Source organism: Lycium ferocissimum, chromosome 12 (genome assembly GCF_029784015.1).
Source record: "Lycium ferocissimum isolate CSIRO_LF1 chromosome 12, AGI_CSIRO_Lferr_CH_V1, whole genome shotgun sequence".
NCBI classification, from domain to species: Eukaryota; Viridiplantae; Streptophyta; class Magnoliopsida; order Solanales; family Solanaceae; genus Lycium; species Lycium ferocissimum.
This window is the reverse complement of record NC_081353.1, coordinates 25,424,888-25,440,610: the sequence shown is the minus strand read 5'-3', so window position 1 is coordinate 25,440,610 and position 15,723 is coordinate 25,424,888. Positions and strand designations below refer to the sequence as shown.

At 36.4% G+C, this 15,723-nt stretch overlaps 1 protein-coding gene across 2 annotated transcripts; it reads left to right on the top strand.

The window, feature by feature from the left end:
• Window positions 1-6,652: 6,652 nt before the first annotated feature.
• Window positions 6,653-11,589, top strand: LOC132040015 (uncharacterized). 2 transcript variants are annotated; one of them, XM_059430605.1, is made up of 4 exons: window positions 6,653-6,775; window positions 6,814-6,983; window positions 10,931-11,082; window positions 11,192-11,589. In XM_059430605.1, the coding sequence occupies exons 1-4, from the start codon at window positions 6,710-6,712 to the stop codon at window positions 11,359-11,361; spliced, it is 558 nt and encodes a 185-aa protein (XP_059286588.1). In that variant the 5' UTR covers window positions 6,653-6,709; the 3' UTR covers window positions 11,362-11,589. The 2 variants fall into 2 exon arrangements, 1 of the variants encoding a protein (XP_059286588.1); XR_009410545.1 differs by lacking the exons at window positions 6,653-6,775; window positions 6,814-6,983 and adding exons at window positions 10,171-10,742; window positions 10,781-10,910 and having other exon boundaries at window positions 10,976-11,082.
• Window positions 11,590-15,723: the final 4,134 nt, after the last annotated feature.

The following is a 15,723-nucleotide window of genomic DNA, read 5'->3' as shown; positions in this document are numbered from 1 at the left end:
CAAAGAAATTTCCATAAACAATGTTCAAATAAAAGAAAGAATATTTATGTAGGAACCCTAGCCTCCAAACTTGAGTTTTATGCCAAAGATAATTTTACAATGCTCCCAGTTGGCTTTTAAATGAACTGTGATAGAAAAAATCATCAACATCCAAGTTCTGCTCGGACTGGGCCGGAAAACCTTCAGCGCGAATGCGCCACATGACAGCGCGAACGCGTGGATGATGTCAGCAGCAATTCTCTTCTTCAGCGTGAACGCGTGATACGATGGCGCGAACGCGTAGAGTCAATTACGCACGTGGGCGCGAACGCATGACTTCCCTGCGCATTTCCACCAAAATTTCCAGAATCTCCAGTTGTTTCCAGTGATCACTTTTTTCCTCTTTTTCGCTTGTTTTCCACACTTAGGCTCTAGGGACCTCGTATTACCTGAAACATAATAAAAACCACGTAAAATCACATAGACTTGCTTAAAAAAAAGTAAAACTTATAGCCGAAAAGCATCAATTATAGCGTAAAATCACGCCACATCAGTGGCTCCTATCGATTTCCTGAACATGTATTCGATACCATATTCTTTACTCTGTTCGATGAAGTAGCGAACTCAATCATTTTTTATTTAAAGGAACATTGTCTTGCTTCCATAGTGTCCAATTTCTTAGAGATTTCTTCAGCAAATGCCTGGAATTTTGCTTTCAATGATTTCAATCCTTCGTCCATGGAGGTTTCCGGCGGCGTTCTCCTCACCATTGCATGCCAAAATCTTTGCTCTGGTACCAACTTGTAACAAATCAGCTAATAAAAATTGCAATAAAACAGTAAAAGGAAAAGTAAATTCAGAGAAAGAGAAGGGATTTCATTTAAAGAGAAGGGATTTTATTTTCGTAGCGTAAAAGACACCGAATGCGATATAGGAATATAAAAAAGAGACTACTACTTCGTGCAGTGGTCCCTACTAATAACAAACCTATTAGAATTGGACACATAGCTAAATTCTAGAATAGTCTAAGTTGCCACAATTGGCTTAGGGAATTCAGAATGGGCAATTCTCATGATTCCCCTGTGGGGTGGTCTTTAATTTTTGTCCCTCAAATTGTTGGTCTTTAATTGTTTTGCTTCGCCACTTTAAGTAATACGAAAGTGGCCGAAAATAACCCTGACATTTTGGTTCGAACCCCAGCAGAATAAAAAAAAATCGCGAGGCAAGGTTTCATAGCAAATTTACCTATTTGGGCAAAGTTACATAGAAAGTATGACTGTTCTAACATAGTTCTGTAGAAAATAAGTTATTCTACAGAACTATGCCACAAGGCATAACTTTATCCCCAATAGGCATAGTTTCTATGAAAATCTTGCCTTGCGAAATTGCTTTCTGCTAGGGTTCGAACGCAGAATCTCTTATTTATAAACCAGCAAATTGGGGTACTTTGGCGTACAAATATTTATTAAATGAGAATTAGGGACAAAAATTAAAGACCAGCGATTTGAGGGGAAAAAATTAAAGACCAATGCACATGAAGGAAATTCGCGCAAAAAAATGAAGGGCAATTCACAGGAATGCCCTTATTGTGGGGTGATCTTTAATTTTTGCCTATTAAATTGGTGGTCTTTAATTTTTGCCCTCCACTAGAACCCTTTGGTTTCGGGTTCGCACTCCTGTTCAGTCAAAAATTTAAAAAAAAAAAAAATGCAAGTTAAAGTTTGGATTCTGAAGGCAGAGATTTGCCTGCAAACTCTACTTGTAGGCAGAATTTTGCCTGCATTCAGGTAGAGTTTTGAGGCAAACTCTACCTTAAGGTAACTCAGACTCTGCCCGATTAAGGAGAGTTTTGATCTTAAGGCAGAGTTTTGCCTTATATCTAAAGACGAAACTCTGCCTGTATTCAGGTCGAGTTTCAAACTCTACCTTAAGGTAGAGTTTGAAACTCTCAAACTCTGCTTGATCAGGTAGAGTTTCAAACTCTTCCTTATGGTAGAGTTTTGCCTTCAGACATGCCAAAATTTTGTCTTAACCTGACGGCAAAATTCTGCCTTAAGGCCTAACTTTACTATAAAATTCTGCTTTGCTAAATTTTTTTTTTTTTTTTTTTTGTAAGCTCGAACACCAAACCCTGCCGTATAAACGAAAGGGACAAAAATTAAAGACCACCAATTTGAAGGCAAAAAGCTAAGACCAGTGCATTTGAAGGGCACTCCCCACCAAAAATTGAAAAATGAATTCAGATAAAATAAAGGAAGGACTTGGGCTTTACTAATCAATGCCCAATCTCTAAACTTGTTCAGACTTGAATTCGACCCAAAAGACAATAACGCCTCATTGGTGCTAACTCATCTTTTGCATCATTACATACTTTTATACCTTCTGGTATACAAATAATGTCTCAATTATTGATGTGGATAGTTACCAAAGCATATTATAACAAAAAAATATTACTCCTTCCATCTCAATTTATGTAAACCTATTTTTTATTGGTCGTGCAAAAAGGATTGGCCCTTTTTTTATATTTAAAAATAATTTACTTTTATGCAATAATTTATAACTACATAAAATATATGTGACTCACTTAATTGTAAGTTTAAAAGTCCTTTTTTTTAAAAAAAAATTTCTTGCTCAATTAAATAAATTCACATAAATTGAAATGGCGGAAGTATGTAACAAGTGAATGTGCGGCGAAAATCTTAAAAGGCGCCTAGCTTAAGGGGCCTGGCTATCCAAGTTTCATAACATAAATAAAGTAATGAGATTTAATACTGCTTCATCCGTTCACGTGTCAAGCTCGTATTTTGCCCAACACAATTAATACTTTCTCCGAAATAAAAAGATTATCCACTTATATTTTCTTATTCAAAAAGAGTGTCTACTTAGCAAATTAAGAAAAAATTAACCTTATTTCTTCACATTTATCCTTATTAAGTGTTAAGTAATCAAATCTCAATATCGATTTAATTACAGTTATTTTAGTCAAATTGATTCTTAACTATAAACCACCCATTCCCTCCCCCACGCAGCCTAACCCCACGCCCAACCCCCAAGTGTAAATTATTTTGCTCTTTCATAACAATCAAGAAGACAAAAAGGTCCAAGAAAAAGTGACAAAGAAAAAATGCCAACTCTAAATCTGTTCACAAGTGTGCCAGTAGATGCAGTAGTTGCTTCTGATATTCTTAAAGCTGTATCCAAAATCATTGGGCAAACCTTAAAGGTTAAAAGGCAAAACTTATTGCCCTTAAAGTTTTGCTTATGGGGCAAGCGGGATTAAAAGTTTCAAGACCATCCACCTGCAAGGCCAGTCTTGTAAATACGAGGGTTATTTTTTCATATTGCTGCTCAACTCTTTGTCAAAGGATATTGCTGATTCTGTGATCTATTCCAGATCTGCAAAGGAACTATGGGCAAGCCTTGAGCATAGGTTTGGTCAATCTAATGGAGCAAAGCTCTGCCACTTGCAAAAACAACTTTCTACTTTAGTGCAGGGTAATACTAATGTTGCAGGTTACTTTACTAAACTAAAAAGGTTATGGGATGAGCTTGATTCTTTAACTGCGAAACCAATTATCGACAAATTCTCTAAAATGAATAGCAATATAAGACATTTTTTCATCATCAGTCACTTGGTAAAGATCAAAAAACATTTGGCAATGAATGACCCAACTGGTCGGGCTATGCTCATCAAACTCTGCAAAGGATAGTTTGACTTTGCGAATTTTTTAGGTGTTGTTACTTTGGTAAGGTCCTGGCGGAGCTGATGTTGCCACAGACCAACCCAAGGACAATGAGTTAAAAGAGCTAAATGGTATAATTGGGTTGTAAGGAGTGGTACAAAAATATGTGAAGGGTGGGTTACCAAAGTGGGTGAAGATAGAATTGGCTGAAGAAAGAGGGATTGAACCAGGGGGATTATATACCCTAGCTGAGGGGTTAAGAGGGATTGAAATAACAGGTTCAAAAGAAAAGAAATGGGGCAGTAGAGGATTACCAGAAAGAGGCGGAGGGGACATTACCAGCTCTCTGAATGTTGATATACCTTGAGGAAAAAAGGTGGTGTATTGGACCTTAGCGTACCCATAAATTATGATTGACCATGTTCCATGCGAGACCCAAACTGAATCGGAGCTACGAGTGGGTGAGCAGCCGTGGTGGCTCCTATCGATTTCCTGAACATATATTCGATACCATATCCTTTACTTTTTTCGACGAAGCAGCGAACTCAATCATTTTTTATTCAAAGGAACATTGTCTTGCTTCCATAGTGTCCAATTTCTTAGAGGTTTCTTCAGCGAATGCATGAAATTTTGCTTCCAACAGTTTCAATCCTTCGACCATAGAGGTTTCCGGCGGCGTTCTCCTCACCATTGCATGCTAATATCTTTGGTCTGGTACCAATATGTAACAAATGAGCTAATAAAAATTGCAATAAAACAGTAAAAGGAAAAGTAAAAAGAGAAAGAGAAGGGATTTTATTTTCGTAGCATAAAAGACACCGAATGCGATATAGGCATATAAAAAAGAGGGAGGAATGCTACTTCGTAAAGTGGTCCCTACTAATAACAAACCTACTGGAATTGGACACATAGGTAAATTTTAGAATATTCTAAGTTGCCACAATTGGCTTAGGGAATTCAGAATGGGCAATTCTCATGATTCCCTTATTTTGGGGTGGTCTTTAATTTTAGTCCCTCAAATTTTTGGTCTTATAATTTTTTTCTTCGCCACTTTAAGTAATACGAAAGTGGCCGAAAATAACCCTGGCATTTTGGTTCGAACCCTAGCAGAATAAAAGAAAAAAAATCGCAAGGCAAGGTTTCATAGCAGATATACCTATTTGGGCAAAGTTACATAGAAAGTATGACTTCTCTAACATAGTTCTGTAGAAAATAAGTTATCCTACCGAACTATGCCACAAGGCATAACTTTATCCCCAATAGACGTAGTTTCTATGAAAACCTTGCCTTACGAAATTGTTTTCTACTAGGGTTCGAACGCAAAATCTCTTATTTATAGACCAACGAATTGGGGTACTTTGGCGCACACAAATATTTATTAAATGAGAATTAGGGACAAAAATTAAAGTCTAGCGATTTGAGGGGAAAAAATTAAAGACCAATGCACATGAAGGGAAAATTCGCGCAAAAACATTAAAGGGCAATTAACAGGAATGCCCTTATTGTGGGGTGATCTTGAATTTTTGCCTATTAAATTGGTGGTCTTTAATTTTTGTCTTCCGCTAGAACCCTTTGGTTTCGGGTTCGAACTTCCACTCAGTCAAAAATTTTAAAAAAAAAAAATTGCAAGTTAGAGTTTGAATTCTGAAGGCAGAGATTTGCCTATAAACTCTACGGGTAGGCAGAATTTTGCCTGCATTCAGGTAGAATTTTGACGCAAACTGTACCTTAAGGTAACTCAAACTCTACCTGATTAAGGAGAGTTTTGACCTTAAGGCAGAGTTTTGCCTTATACCTGAAGACAAAACTCTGCCTGCAGGCAGAATTTTGCCTGCATTCAGGTAGAGTTTGAAACTCTACCTTAAGGTAGAGTTTTACCTTCAGACCTGCCAAAACTCTGTCTTAACCTGAAGGCAAAACTCTTCCTTAAAGCCTAATTTAGGCCCGAACAGGCCTAACTTTACTATAAAATTTTGCCTTGCGAATTTTTTTTTTTTTTTACTGAGCCGGGGTTCGAACACCAAACCTCATGGTATTTAAAGACTACCAATTTGAGAGTAAAAAGTTAAGACCAGTGCATTTGAAGGGCACTACGCACAAAAAATTGAAAAATGAATTCAGATAAAATAAAGGAAGGACTTGGGCTTTACTAATCAATGCCGAATCTCTAAACTTGCTCAGACTTGAGTTCGAACCAAAAGACAATAAGGCCTCATTGGTGCTAGCTAACTCATCTTTTTCATCATTACATACTTTTATACCTTCTGTTATACAAATAACTCCTTTTATCTTAATTTATGTGAATCTATTTTTTTATTAGCCGTGTAAAAAAATGACCCCTCTTTAATATTTGAAAGTAATTTACTTTTATACAATAATTTATAATCATAAAAAATATATGTGACTCATTTAACTATAAGTTTAAAAGTCTTTTTTAATTTCTTGCCCAATTAAATAAATTCACATAAATTAGGGAGTATATGACAAATAATGTGTGGAGAAACAAGGCGCCTAGCTATCCAGTTTCATAACATAAATAAAGTAATGAGATTTAATACTGCTTCATCCGTTCACGTGTCAAGCTCGTATTTTGCCCAACACAATTAATACTTTCTCCGAAATAAAAAGATTATCCACTTATATTTTCTTATTCAAAAAGAGTGTCTACTTAGCAAATTAAGAAAAAATTAATCTTATTTCTTCACATTTATCCTTATTAAGTGTTAAGTAATCAAATCTCAATATTGATTTAATTACAATTATTTTAGTCAAATTGATTCTTAACTATAAACCACCCATTCCCTCCCCCACGCAGCCTAACCCCACGCCCAACCCCCAAGTGTAAATTATTTTGCTCTTTCAGAACAATCAAGAAGACAAAAAGGTCCAAGAAAAAGTGACAAAGAAAAAATGCCAACTCTAAATCTGTTCACAAGTGTGCCAGTAGATGCAGTAGTTGCTTCTGATATTCTTAAAGCTGTATCCAAAATCATTGGGCAAACCTTAAAGGTTAAAAGGCAAAACTTATTGCCCTTAAAGTTTTGCTTATGGGGCAAGCGGGATTAAAAGTTTCAAGACCATCCACCTGCAAGGCCAGTCTTGTAAATACGAGGGTTATTTTTTCATATTGCTGCTCAACTCTTTGTCAAAGGATATTGCTGATTCTGTGATCTATTCCAGATCTGCAAAGGAACTATGGGCAAGCCTTGAGCATAGGTTTGGTCAATCTAATGGAGCAAAGCTCTGCCACTTGCAAAAACAACTTTCTACTTTAGTGCAGGGTAATACTAATGTTGCAGGTTACTTTACTAAACTAAAAAGGTTATGGGATGAGCTTGATTCTTTAACTGCGAAACCAATTATCGACAAATTCTCTAAAATGAATAGCAATATAAGACATTTTTTCATCATCAGTCACTTGGTAAAGATCAAAAAACATTTGGCAATGAATGACCCAACTGGTCGGGCTATGCTCATCAAACTCTGCAAAGGATAGTTTGACTTTGCGAATTTTTTAGGTGTTGTTACTTTGGTAAGGTCCTGGCGGAGCTGATGTTGCCACAGACCAACCCAAGGACAATGAGTTAAAAGAGCTAAATGGTATAATTGGGTTGTAAGGAGTGGTACAAAAATATGTGAAGGGTGGGTTACCAAAGTGGGTGAAGATAGAATTGGCTGAAGAAAGAGGGATTGAACCAGGGGGATTATATACCCTAGCTGAGGGGTTAAGAGGGATTGAAATAACAGGTTCAAAAGAAAAGAAATGGGGCAGTAGAGGATTACCAGAAAGAGGCGGAGGGGACATTACCAGCTCTCTGAATGTTGATATACCTTGAGGAAAAAAAGGTGGTGTATTGGACCTTAGCGTACCCATAAATTATGATTGACCATGTTCCATGCGAGACCCAAACTGAATCGGAGCTACGAGTGGGTGAGCAGCCGTGGTGGCTCCTATCGATTTCCTGAACATATATTCGATACCATATCCTTTACTTTTTTCGACGAAGCAGCGAACTCAATCATTTTTTATTCAAAGGAACATTGTCTTGCTTCCATAGTGTCCAATTTCTTAGAGGTTTCTTCAGCGAATGCATGAAATTTTGCTTCCAACAGTTTCAATCCTTCGACCATAGAGGTTTCCGGCGGCGTTCTCCTCACCATTGCATGCTAATATCTTTGGTCTGGTACCAATATGTAACAAATGAGCTAATAAAAATTGCAATAAAACAGTAAAAGGAAAAGTAAAAAGAGAAAGAGAAGGGATTTTATTTTCGTAGCATAAAAGACACCGAATGCGATATAGGCATATAAAAAAGAGGGAGGAATGCTACTTCGTAAAGTGGTCCCTACTAATAACAAACCTACTGGAATTGGACACATAGGTAAATTTTAGAATATTCTAAGTTGCCACAATTGGCTTAGGGAATTCAGAATGGGCAATTCTCATGATTCCCTTATTTTGGGGTGGTCTTTAATTTTAGTCCCTCAAATTTTTGGTCTTATAATTTTTTTCTTCGCCACTTTAAGTAATACGAAAGTGGCCGAAAATAACCCTGGCATTTTGGTTCGAAGAGCGAGAATAAAAGAAAAAAAAATCGCAAGCAAGGTTTCATACAGATATACCTATTTGGGCAAAGTTACATAGAAAGTATGACTTCTCTAACATAGTTACGTAGAAAATAAGTTATCCTACCGAACTATGCCACAAGGCATAACTTTATCCCCAATAGACGTAGTTTCTATGAAAAATCTTGCCTTACGAAATTGTTTTCTACTAGGGTTCGAACGCAGAATCTCTTATTTATAGACCAACGAATTGGGGTACTTTGGCACACAAATATTTATTAAATGAGAATTAGGGACAAAAATTAAAGTCCAACGATTTGAGGGGAAAAAATTAAAGACCAATGCATATGAAGGGAAAATTCGCGCAAAAACATTAAAGGGCAATTAACAGGAATGCCCTTATTGTGGGGTGATCTTTAATTTTTGCCTATTAAATTGGTGGTCTTTAATTTTTGTCTTCCGCTTGAACCCTTTGATTTCGGGTTCGAACTCCCACTCAGTCAAAAATTTAAAAAAAAATTGCAAGTTAGAGTTTGGATTCTGAAGGCAAAGATTTGCCTACAAACTCTACGCGTAGGCAGAATTTTACCTGCATTCAGGTAGAGTTTTGAGGCAAACTCTACCTTAAGGTAACTCAAACTCTGCCTGATTAAGGAGAGTTTTGACCTTCAGGCAGAGTTTTGCCTTATACCTGAAGACAAAACTCGCGCGCGAAATTTGCTCGCATTCGAGGTAGAGTTTGAAACTCTACCTTAAGGTAGAGTTTTACCTTCAGACATGCCAAAACTCTGTCTTAACCTGAAGGCAAAACTCTGCCTTAAAGCCTAACTTAGGCCCGAATAAGCCTAACTTTACTATAAAATTTTGCCTTGCGAAATTTTCTTTTTCTTTTCTTGAGTCGGGATTCGAACACCAAACCTCATGATATTTAAAGACTACCAATTTGAGGGTAAAAAGTTAAGACCAGTGCATTTGAAGGGCACTACGCACAAAAAATTTGAAAAATGAATTCAGATAAAATAAAGGAAGGACTTGGGCTTTACTAATCAATGTCGAATCTCTAAACTTGCTCAGACTTGAGTTCGACCCAAAAGACAATAAGGCCTCATTGGTGCTAGCTAACTATCTTTTTCATCATTACATACTTTTATACCTTCTGTTATACAAATAACTTCTTTTGTCTTAATTTATGTGAACCTATTTTTTTATTAGCCGAGCAAAAAAAAATGACAACTTTTTAATATTTGAAAGTAATTTACTTTTATGCAATAATTTATAATCACAAAAAATATATTTGACTCCTTTAACTATAAGTTTAAAAGTCATTTTTAATTTCTTGCCCAATTAAATAAATTCACATAAATTAAAACGGAGGGAGTATATGACAAATGAATGTGTGGAGAAACAAGGCGCCTAGCTATCCAAGTTTCATAACTTAAATAAAGTAATGAGATTTAATACTGCTTCATCCGTTCACGTGTCAAGCTCGCATTTCGCCCAACACAATTATACTTCCTTCGAAATAAAAAGAATGTCCACTTAACTTTTATTTTTATATTTAAAAAGATTATTCACTTACCAAATTAAAAAATAATTAACCTTACTTCTCCACATATGCCCTTATTAAGTATTAAGTGACTAAATCTCAATATCTATCTAATTAGTGGTGTTTTAATCAAATTACCTATTTTGCTTAGAATTTAATATTTTTTTTAAAAATGTGCAAATAGATAAGTGAACGCTCTTTTTGATCCGGAGCTAGTATCTTTTTGAAAGGAAAAAAAAAAAGATACCAATGGTCTAACATATAAAAGCAAGATTGAAATTCCTTTTTCCACATTCAACTATATCTTTCTAACTGATTCTTAACTATAAACCACCAATTCCCCTCGCGCACCCACACTACCCCTCACCCCCAGCCCCACACCCACTCCAACTCAAGGCGTAAATTATTTTGCTCTTTCAAGAAGACAAAAAGTTCCAAGAAAAAGTGATAAACAAAAAATGCCAACTCTAAATCTGTTCACAAATGTGCCAGTAGATGCAATAATAGCTTCTGATATTCTTAAAGATGCTACTAAAGCTGTTGCTAAAATTATTGGCAAACCCGAGTCCGTTAAGTTTTTTGTCCATTTTGGTTTTATGTCTTTATATTGCACATGGACTGATACATGTTTGATGAAATTCCCCTGAGAAAAGTTTATCAACTTCTTTTACTCAAGAGACTGGGAATTTTCATGTGGGGTTTTGTTTTTTTTTTCCCCCCCTTTTTTTTTGGTCAGTATAACCATATGCTATTAGGAATTCACTGCCCCGACTAATCCATAACATTGAAATTACACCCTATGACCTTGAAAATAGATGGTTTTAAACTTTTGACCCCCAATTGTCCAGTGGGCAAACCTTAAAGGTTAAAAGGCAAAATTTATTGCCCTTAAAGTTCTGCTTATGGGGCAAGCGGGATTAAAAGTTTCAAGACCATCCACCTGCAAGGCCATTCTTGTAAATTCGGGGGTTATTTTTTCATATTGCTGCTCAACTGTTTGTCAAAGGATATTGCTGATTCTGTGATCTATTCCAGATGTGCAAAGGAACTATGGACAAGCCTTGAGCACAGGTTTGGTCAATCTAATGGAGCAAAGCTCTATCACTTGCAAAAACAACTTTCTACTTTAGTGCAGGGTAATACTAATGTTACAAAGGTTATGGGATGAGCTTGATTCTTTAAATGCTAATGTGAAATGTAGTTGTGTGTGCATCTGTGAAGGGAAAGACAAACTACAGAAATCTTTGGAGGATGAGAGACTCATTCAGTTTCTCATGGGTTTAAATGACATCTACTCACAAGCTAGGGGTAATATATTAATGTTAAACCCTTTACCCAAATATCAATCATGCCTACTCTCTACTTCTACAAGATGAAAACCAAAGAGAGGTTTATGTGAACCCCTTAAACCTTGCAGATTCCTCTTCCTTTATGGTTAGAAACCAACCACACATCAGGAAAACAAATACAAAGGAATGCAGGACCTGTTTTTCATCAGAATCAGAAACCAGCAGGTCAAAATACTGGTTATCAAAGAACAGGAAACAACAATCAGAAATTTCACCCAAACAAAGGAAGAAAATCTAAGTATAATCCTAATGCTACTTGTACTTATTGCAAAAAGACAGGTCACTTTGTGGATGACTGTTACAGGTTAATTGGATTTCCTGATGATTTCCAATTCACAAATTCAAAGAATATTGAGGCACCAATCAGATGCAATGGTATGATGACAGGAGAAGATTCAGAAGAAGCAAGCAACACAAACATGGACATCAATTTCATCAGTCAACACCTCAACAGGAAACAAATTTCTCAGATTGCACACATAATCAAAAGTGGAAAAGCAGGAGAGGGAAATTCATCATTTGTAGAAGGATCAGACATCAATGTCAATTCTGTGGCTGGTACAATTATGAAATATTTTGGTTCATGTTTTTCAGTCTTTAATTCTAGTACTTGGATAATAGATTAGGTGCTTCTGAGCACATGTGTTTTGACGCACATGCTTTCCTATCCCTTACACCCCTTGCAAAGCCTTTAAACATAAATCTGCCTAATTCTCATAGAATCATTGTCACTCACCCCTTGCAGCTTGTTTAATAGTAAGGATCACTCTGCATATAAATTGAATTATCTGTAATGTTTGTTCATTAGATGAAATTTGTGGAGAAGAACTGCTTGAAGGTAACCATCTCGAAAACAACTTTCACGTTAATTTTAGCTGGGGTTTCATAGTTTTGTCCTTCCATTGATTACTCCCGAACTGCATATCCCTAAGATATTCTTCGATTGGAATTTGGTTGTTCACCATGTATTGAATCCTGCTCAGTACTGGCCAGCTTGGGATGCATGCATCAATAGAAATATCCTATAATCCTATTGGAATTGGCTCTATTTCGGTGGAGTCTAATAAACAAGAACAAACAACAGCTACACCTCAATCTCAAGCAAGTCAAAATAATCTTAATCCAGACATAATAAGTAGACATTGTACTTGTAACCTATTATTTGGTTGCATTTCTCTATGCTCAACCTTGATGCATTTAGCTGGCTTCTCGTGCTTCTTGCATTATCAATTCATCTTTTTTAGTATGGCCGTGTTTACATCAATGTAAAGGTTTTGTCGATGCTATATCTGAATCAGTATTCCTTTTCTTTGCATGCAGCGCCCCTTTTTTGGGTTCATTGGCTCAACTTTTTGATGGGCCTTCTTATTGTATCAAACTCTGATATGCGGTTATAGCTACGTTTCATAAATATAAAGTTGTTATATTTCATAAATACAATCTAAATGGTTGTCTAGTCGTCTCGTCGCGTAATTTTTCTTTTGTTTAAAAGAGAAGGAAAAAAAAAAAGGCTCAGGCACGTGTTATCCATGTGAAAATCTCTACTTCTATAAAATCCTCCATATCTTCCACCTTTTTCTCTTTTCCCGCAACAGCAAAAACTTACCCTAAACCCTAATATTTTCCCTCAAACTCCTACTAGATTCTATCAATGGCTTCCACAGAACAAACCCAAAATGGCACTGTAATACCCCCAACAAGAAACCCTTATTACAACAACAACAACAACAGACACAAACCAAGAACCTCAAAATCCTCAAATAATACAAGAAGAAACGGACCAAAGTGGTTCAGTAAAACCCGAAGAGGCTACTACTATTACTAATACAGAGGTTGTTTCAGTAGAGAAACCAGAGTGGCCTGGATGGCCTGGGAGTTGTGTGTTTAGGTTGGTAGTACCTGTGTTAAAAGTTGGAAGTATTATAGGGTGTAAAGGTGAGCTTGTTAAGAAGATATGTGAAGAAATGGGAGCGAAGATTCGCGTTCTTGATGGGCCTGTTTCTTCGCCTGATCGCATTGTAAGTTTCCCCTTTTCGTTACGCTTTGTTTTGATGGTTGTTATATATCATTTCATAATGTGTTGTGTTGTATTGTGTTGTGTTGTATTGTATTGTATTGTTCTGATGAATACAATGTTAGATTGTATCGTTTCCCGTCGTTACATAATGCAACACATAAGTAATTTGAAGGGTAAACCTGCAAAACAAAACAGGGTACAGGCCTACAGGGTGAAGCTATTATAAAAAGGGAGGTAAAGGGTAAAAATAGGAATATTAGATAATAAGGAAAGACAAAATGAGAAAAGGTATAAGGCAACGACACGATCACACCTACCCGAAACCCTTATTACAACCACGGAAACCAATCAAGAACCTCAAAATCCTCAAATAAAACAAGAAGAAACAGACCCAACTTCCGTAAAAATCAATCCAGCTACTAACAGTGGTTGTTTCAGTAGAAAGCCAAAGTGGTCTGGATTGCCTGGGAGTTGTGTGTTTAAGTTAGTAGTACCTGTGCTTAAAGTTGGTTGTATTATAGGGCGTAAAGGTGAGCTCGTTAAGAAGATGTGCGAAAATTCACGTTCTTGATGGTCCCGTTTTCGTCTCGTGATCGCATTGTAAGTTTACCCTTTTCGTCGCGTATCATTACACTTTGTTTGGACGGTTGTTATATATCGTTTCATAATGTATTGTGTTGTGTTGTGTTGTGTTGTATTTTACTTTATTGTTCTGATGAATACAAGGGTAGGGGATAAGGCTATTTATTATAAGAAGGGAGGGTTATGGATAAAATAAGATCATTAGATAATAAGCAAAGACAAAATGAGAAAAAAAATAAGGCAACGATGCGATTAAACCAACCAGAAACCTTATTACAACAACCACGGGAACCAACCAAGAACCTTAAAATCCTCAAGTAAAACCAGAAGAAACAGACCCAAGTGGTTCAGTAAAACCCGAACAAGCCACTAGTAATACAGAGGTTATTCCAATAGAGAAACCAAAGTGGCCTGGGAGTTATGTGTTTAGGTTGGTTGTACCTATGCTTAAAGTTGGAAGTATTATAGGGAGAAAAGGTGAGCTTGTTAAAAAGATGTGTGAAGAAATGGGTGCGAAGATTCGCGTTCTTGATGGACCAGCTACTTCTCCTGATCGCATTGTAAGTTACCCTTTGGATTTTGATGTGATATTTTATCTATCAAAGAACTTGGAATTCAAAAGGTATCACATAAATAAATTGGTACGGAGGGAATAATATTTTGTTTCACCACTTTTCGTCACATATTCCAATGCATATGTTGTTCTTTTTAGGAAGTTGCAGAATGCACAATTACATTACTCACATGATTTGTGTTAATCTTAGCAAGGTTTGGATTTCGATGTCATATTTTGTGTATTAAAATAACTTTTCAACATTATGTTAGTATTTCGTTTCACCAGTGATCAAGGGGCGAAGTAAGGTTTAATTGAATCACCTTTACCCCGAAATTGTAAGTAGTGTGCAAATAAGAAGAAAAGAGAGTTCTTTTGTGAATATATATGAGCTTTTGAGTTCCCTTGAGGCCTTGACATCGGAGTGGCAAACAGGCAGGTGGGATCGAATATGGCGGTCGAGATTGGGTTAAGAACGGATAAAATATCCGACCTGCCTATATTTAACACCTATAGGAAATAGGTTAAGTGACAGATAATATGGATATCCATATTTTACATGGCTTCATGAATAGTGAGGTGAGAGCTTAGACTCCCGGAAAGCAAGAACTCATGGATTGATAATATGAATATCCATATTATCCATTTCTTTTAGTGGATAATATTGGTAGTATCCATATTTGATCCATTTTTAAAAAAGTCAGTTATCCACCCATGTCTAATGGGATTGGATGGTTACTTGTTCTTTTTGACCATTTTGCCAGCCCTACCTTGACATAAGGGAAATTCTAATGGAATATGTTGTAGGTAACATACTCAAATTTAAGGTGCAATCTTGCATATGTTTGTATCTCCTTGCTAGAATCCTTGCTCTGCCACTGCCATTGGCATATTACACTAGTTGAATGAACATCTTATACTAATTAATTGCTGGGCTATTCATTTGATTTTTATGCCGTAATAAGCATTAAGGGTTTAGAAAGTTTGAGTCGTGTGACTAGAGTACAACTTAATACACAAGTTAATCCCTCTATGTAGATCTGCCTTATTTTTCATGGCATGACTCCTATGTGGGCCCCTCCATCCCGTGCCCCCGACACCTGCCACACAAAAGGAAGAAGAGAAAATGCTAGATGTAAGGAACTGGCTCAACTATTTTTTTCATGTTGTATATAATCTGGTTTTAGTGATGAAGTTTCTCAGAATGATAATGAAGAGAGGTCTAAGTATTACACCAACGAGTTATTGGAAGTACTTGGTGGAGATTTTTACAAAGTTAAGCTAATGGAAGTTCACAAAAATAAAACCAGGCAATAGAGAGTTTAAAAATGAGAAGAAGCTTTGCCAAGGTGGGAAATTTCAGATTCGCTATTTGCTCCCCTTTCAAACCTTCGGTAAAGCATCCATTTGAAGTGCAATGAATGTCTTTGAAGATGAATGTCAAAGCT

What these genes read in the sequence shown, in the direction of transcription:
- LOC132040015 (XM_059430605.1), top strand. Translation starts at nt 6,710, where the DNA reads ATGGGGCAAGCGGGATTAAAAGTTTCAAGACCATCCACCTGCAAGGCC. An exon ending in CCAGTCTTGTAAATACGAGG is followed by an intron (nt 6,776 to 6,813) that starts GTTATTTTTTCA and finishes TCTTTGTCAAAG; the next exon opens with GATATTGCTGATTCTGTGAT. An exon ending in CATCTACTCACAAGCTAGGG is followed by an intron (nt 11,083 to 11,191) that starts GTAATATATTAA and finishes TAAACCTTGCAG; the next exon opens with ATTCCTCTTCCTTTATGGTT.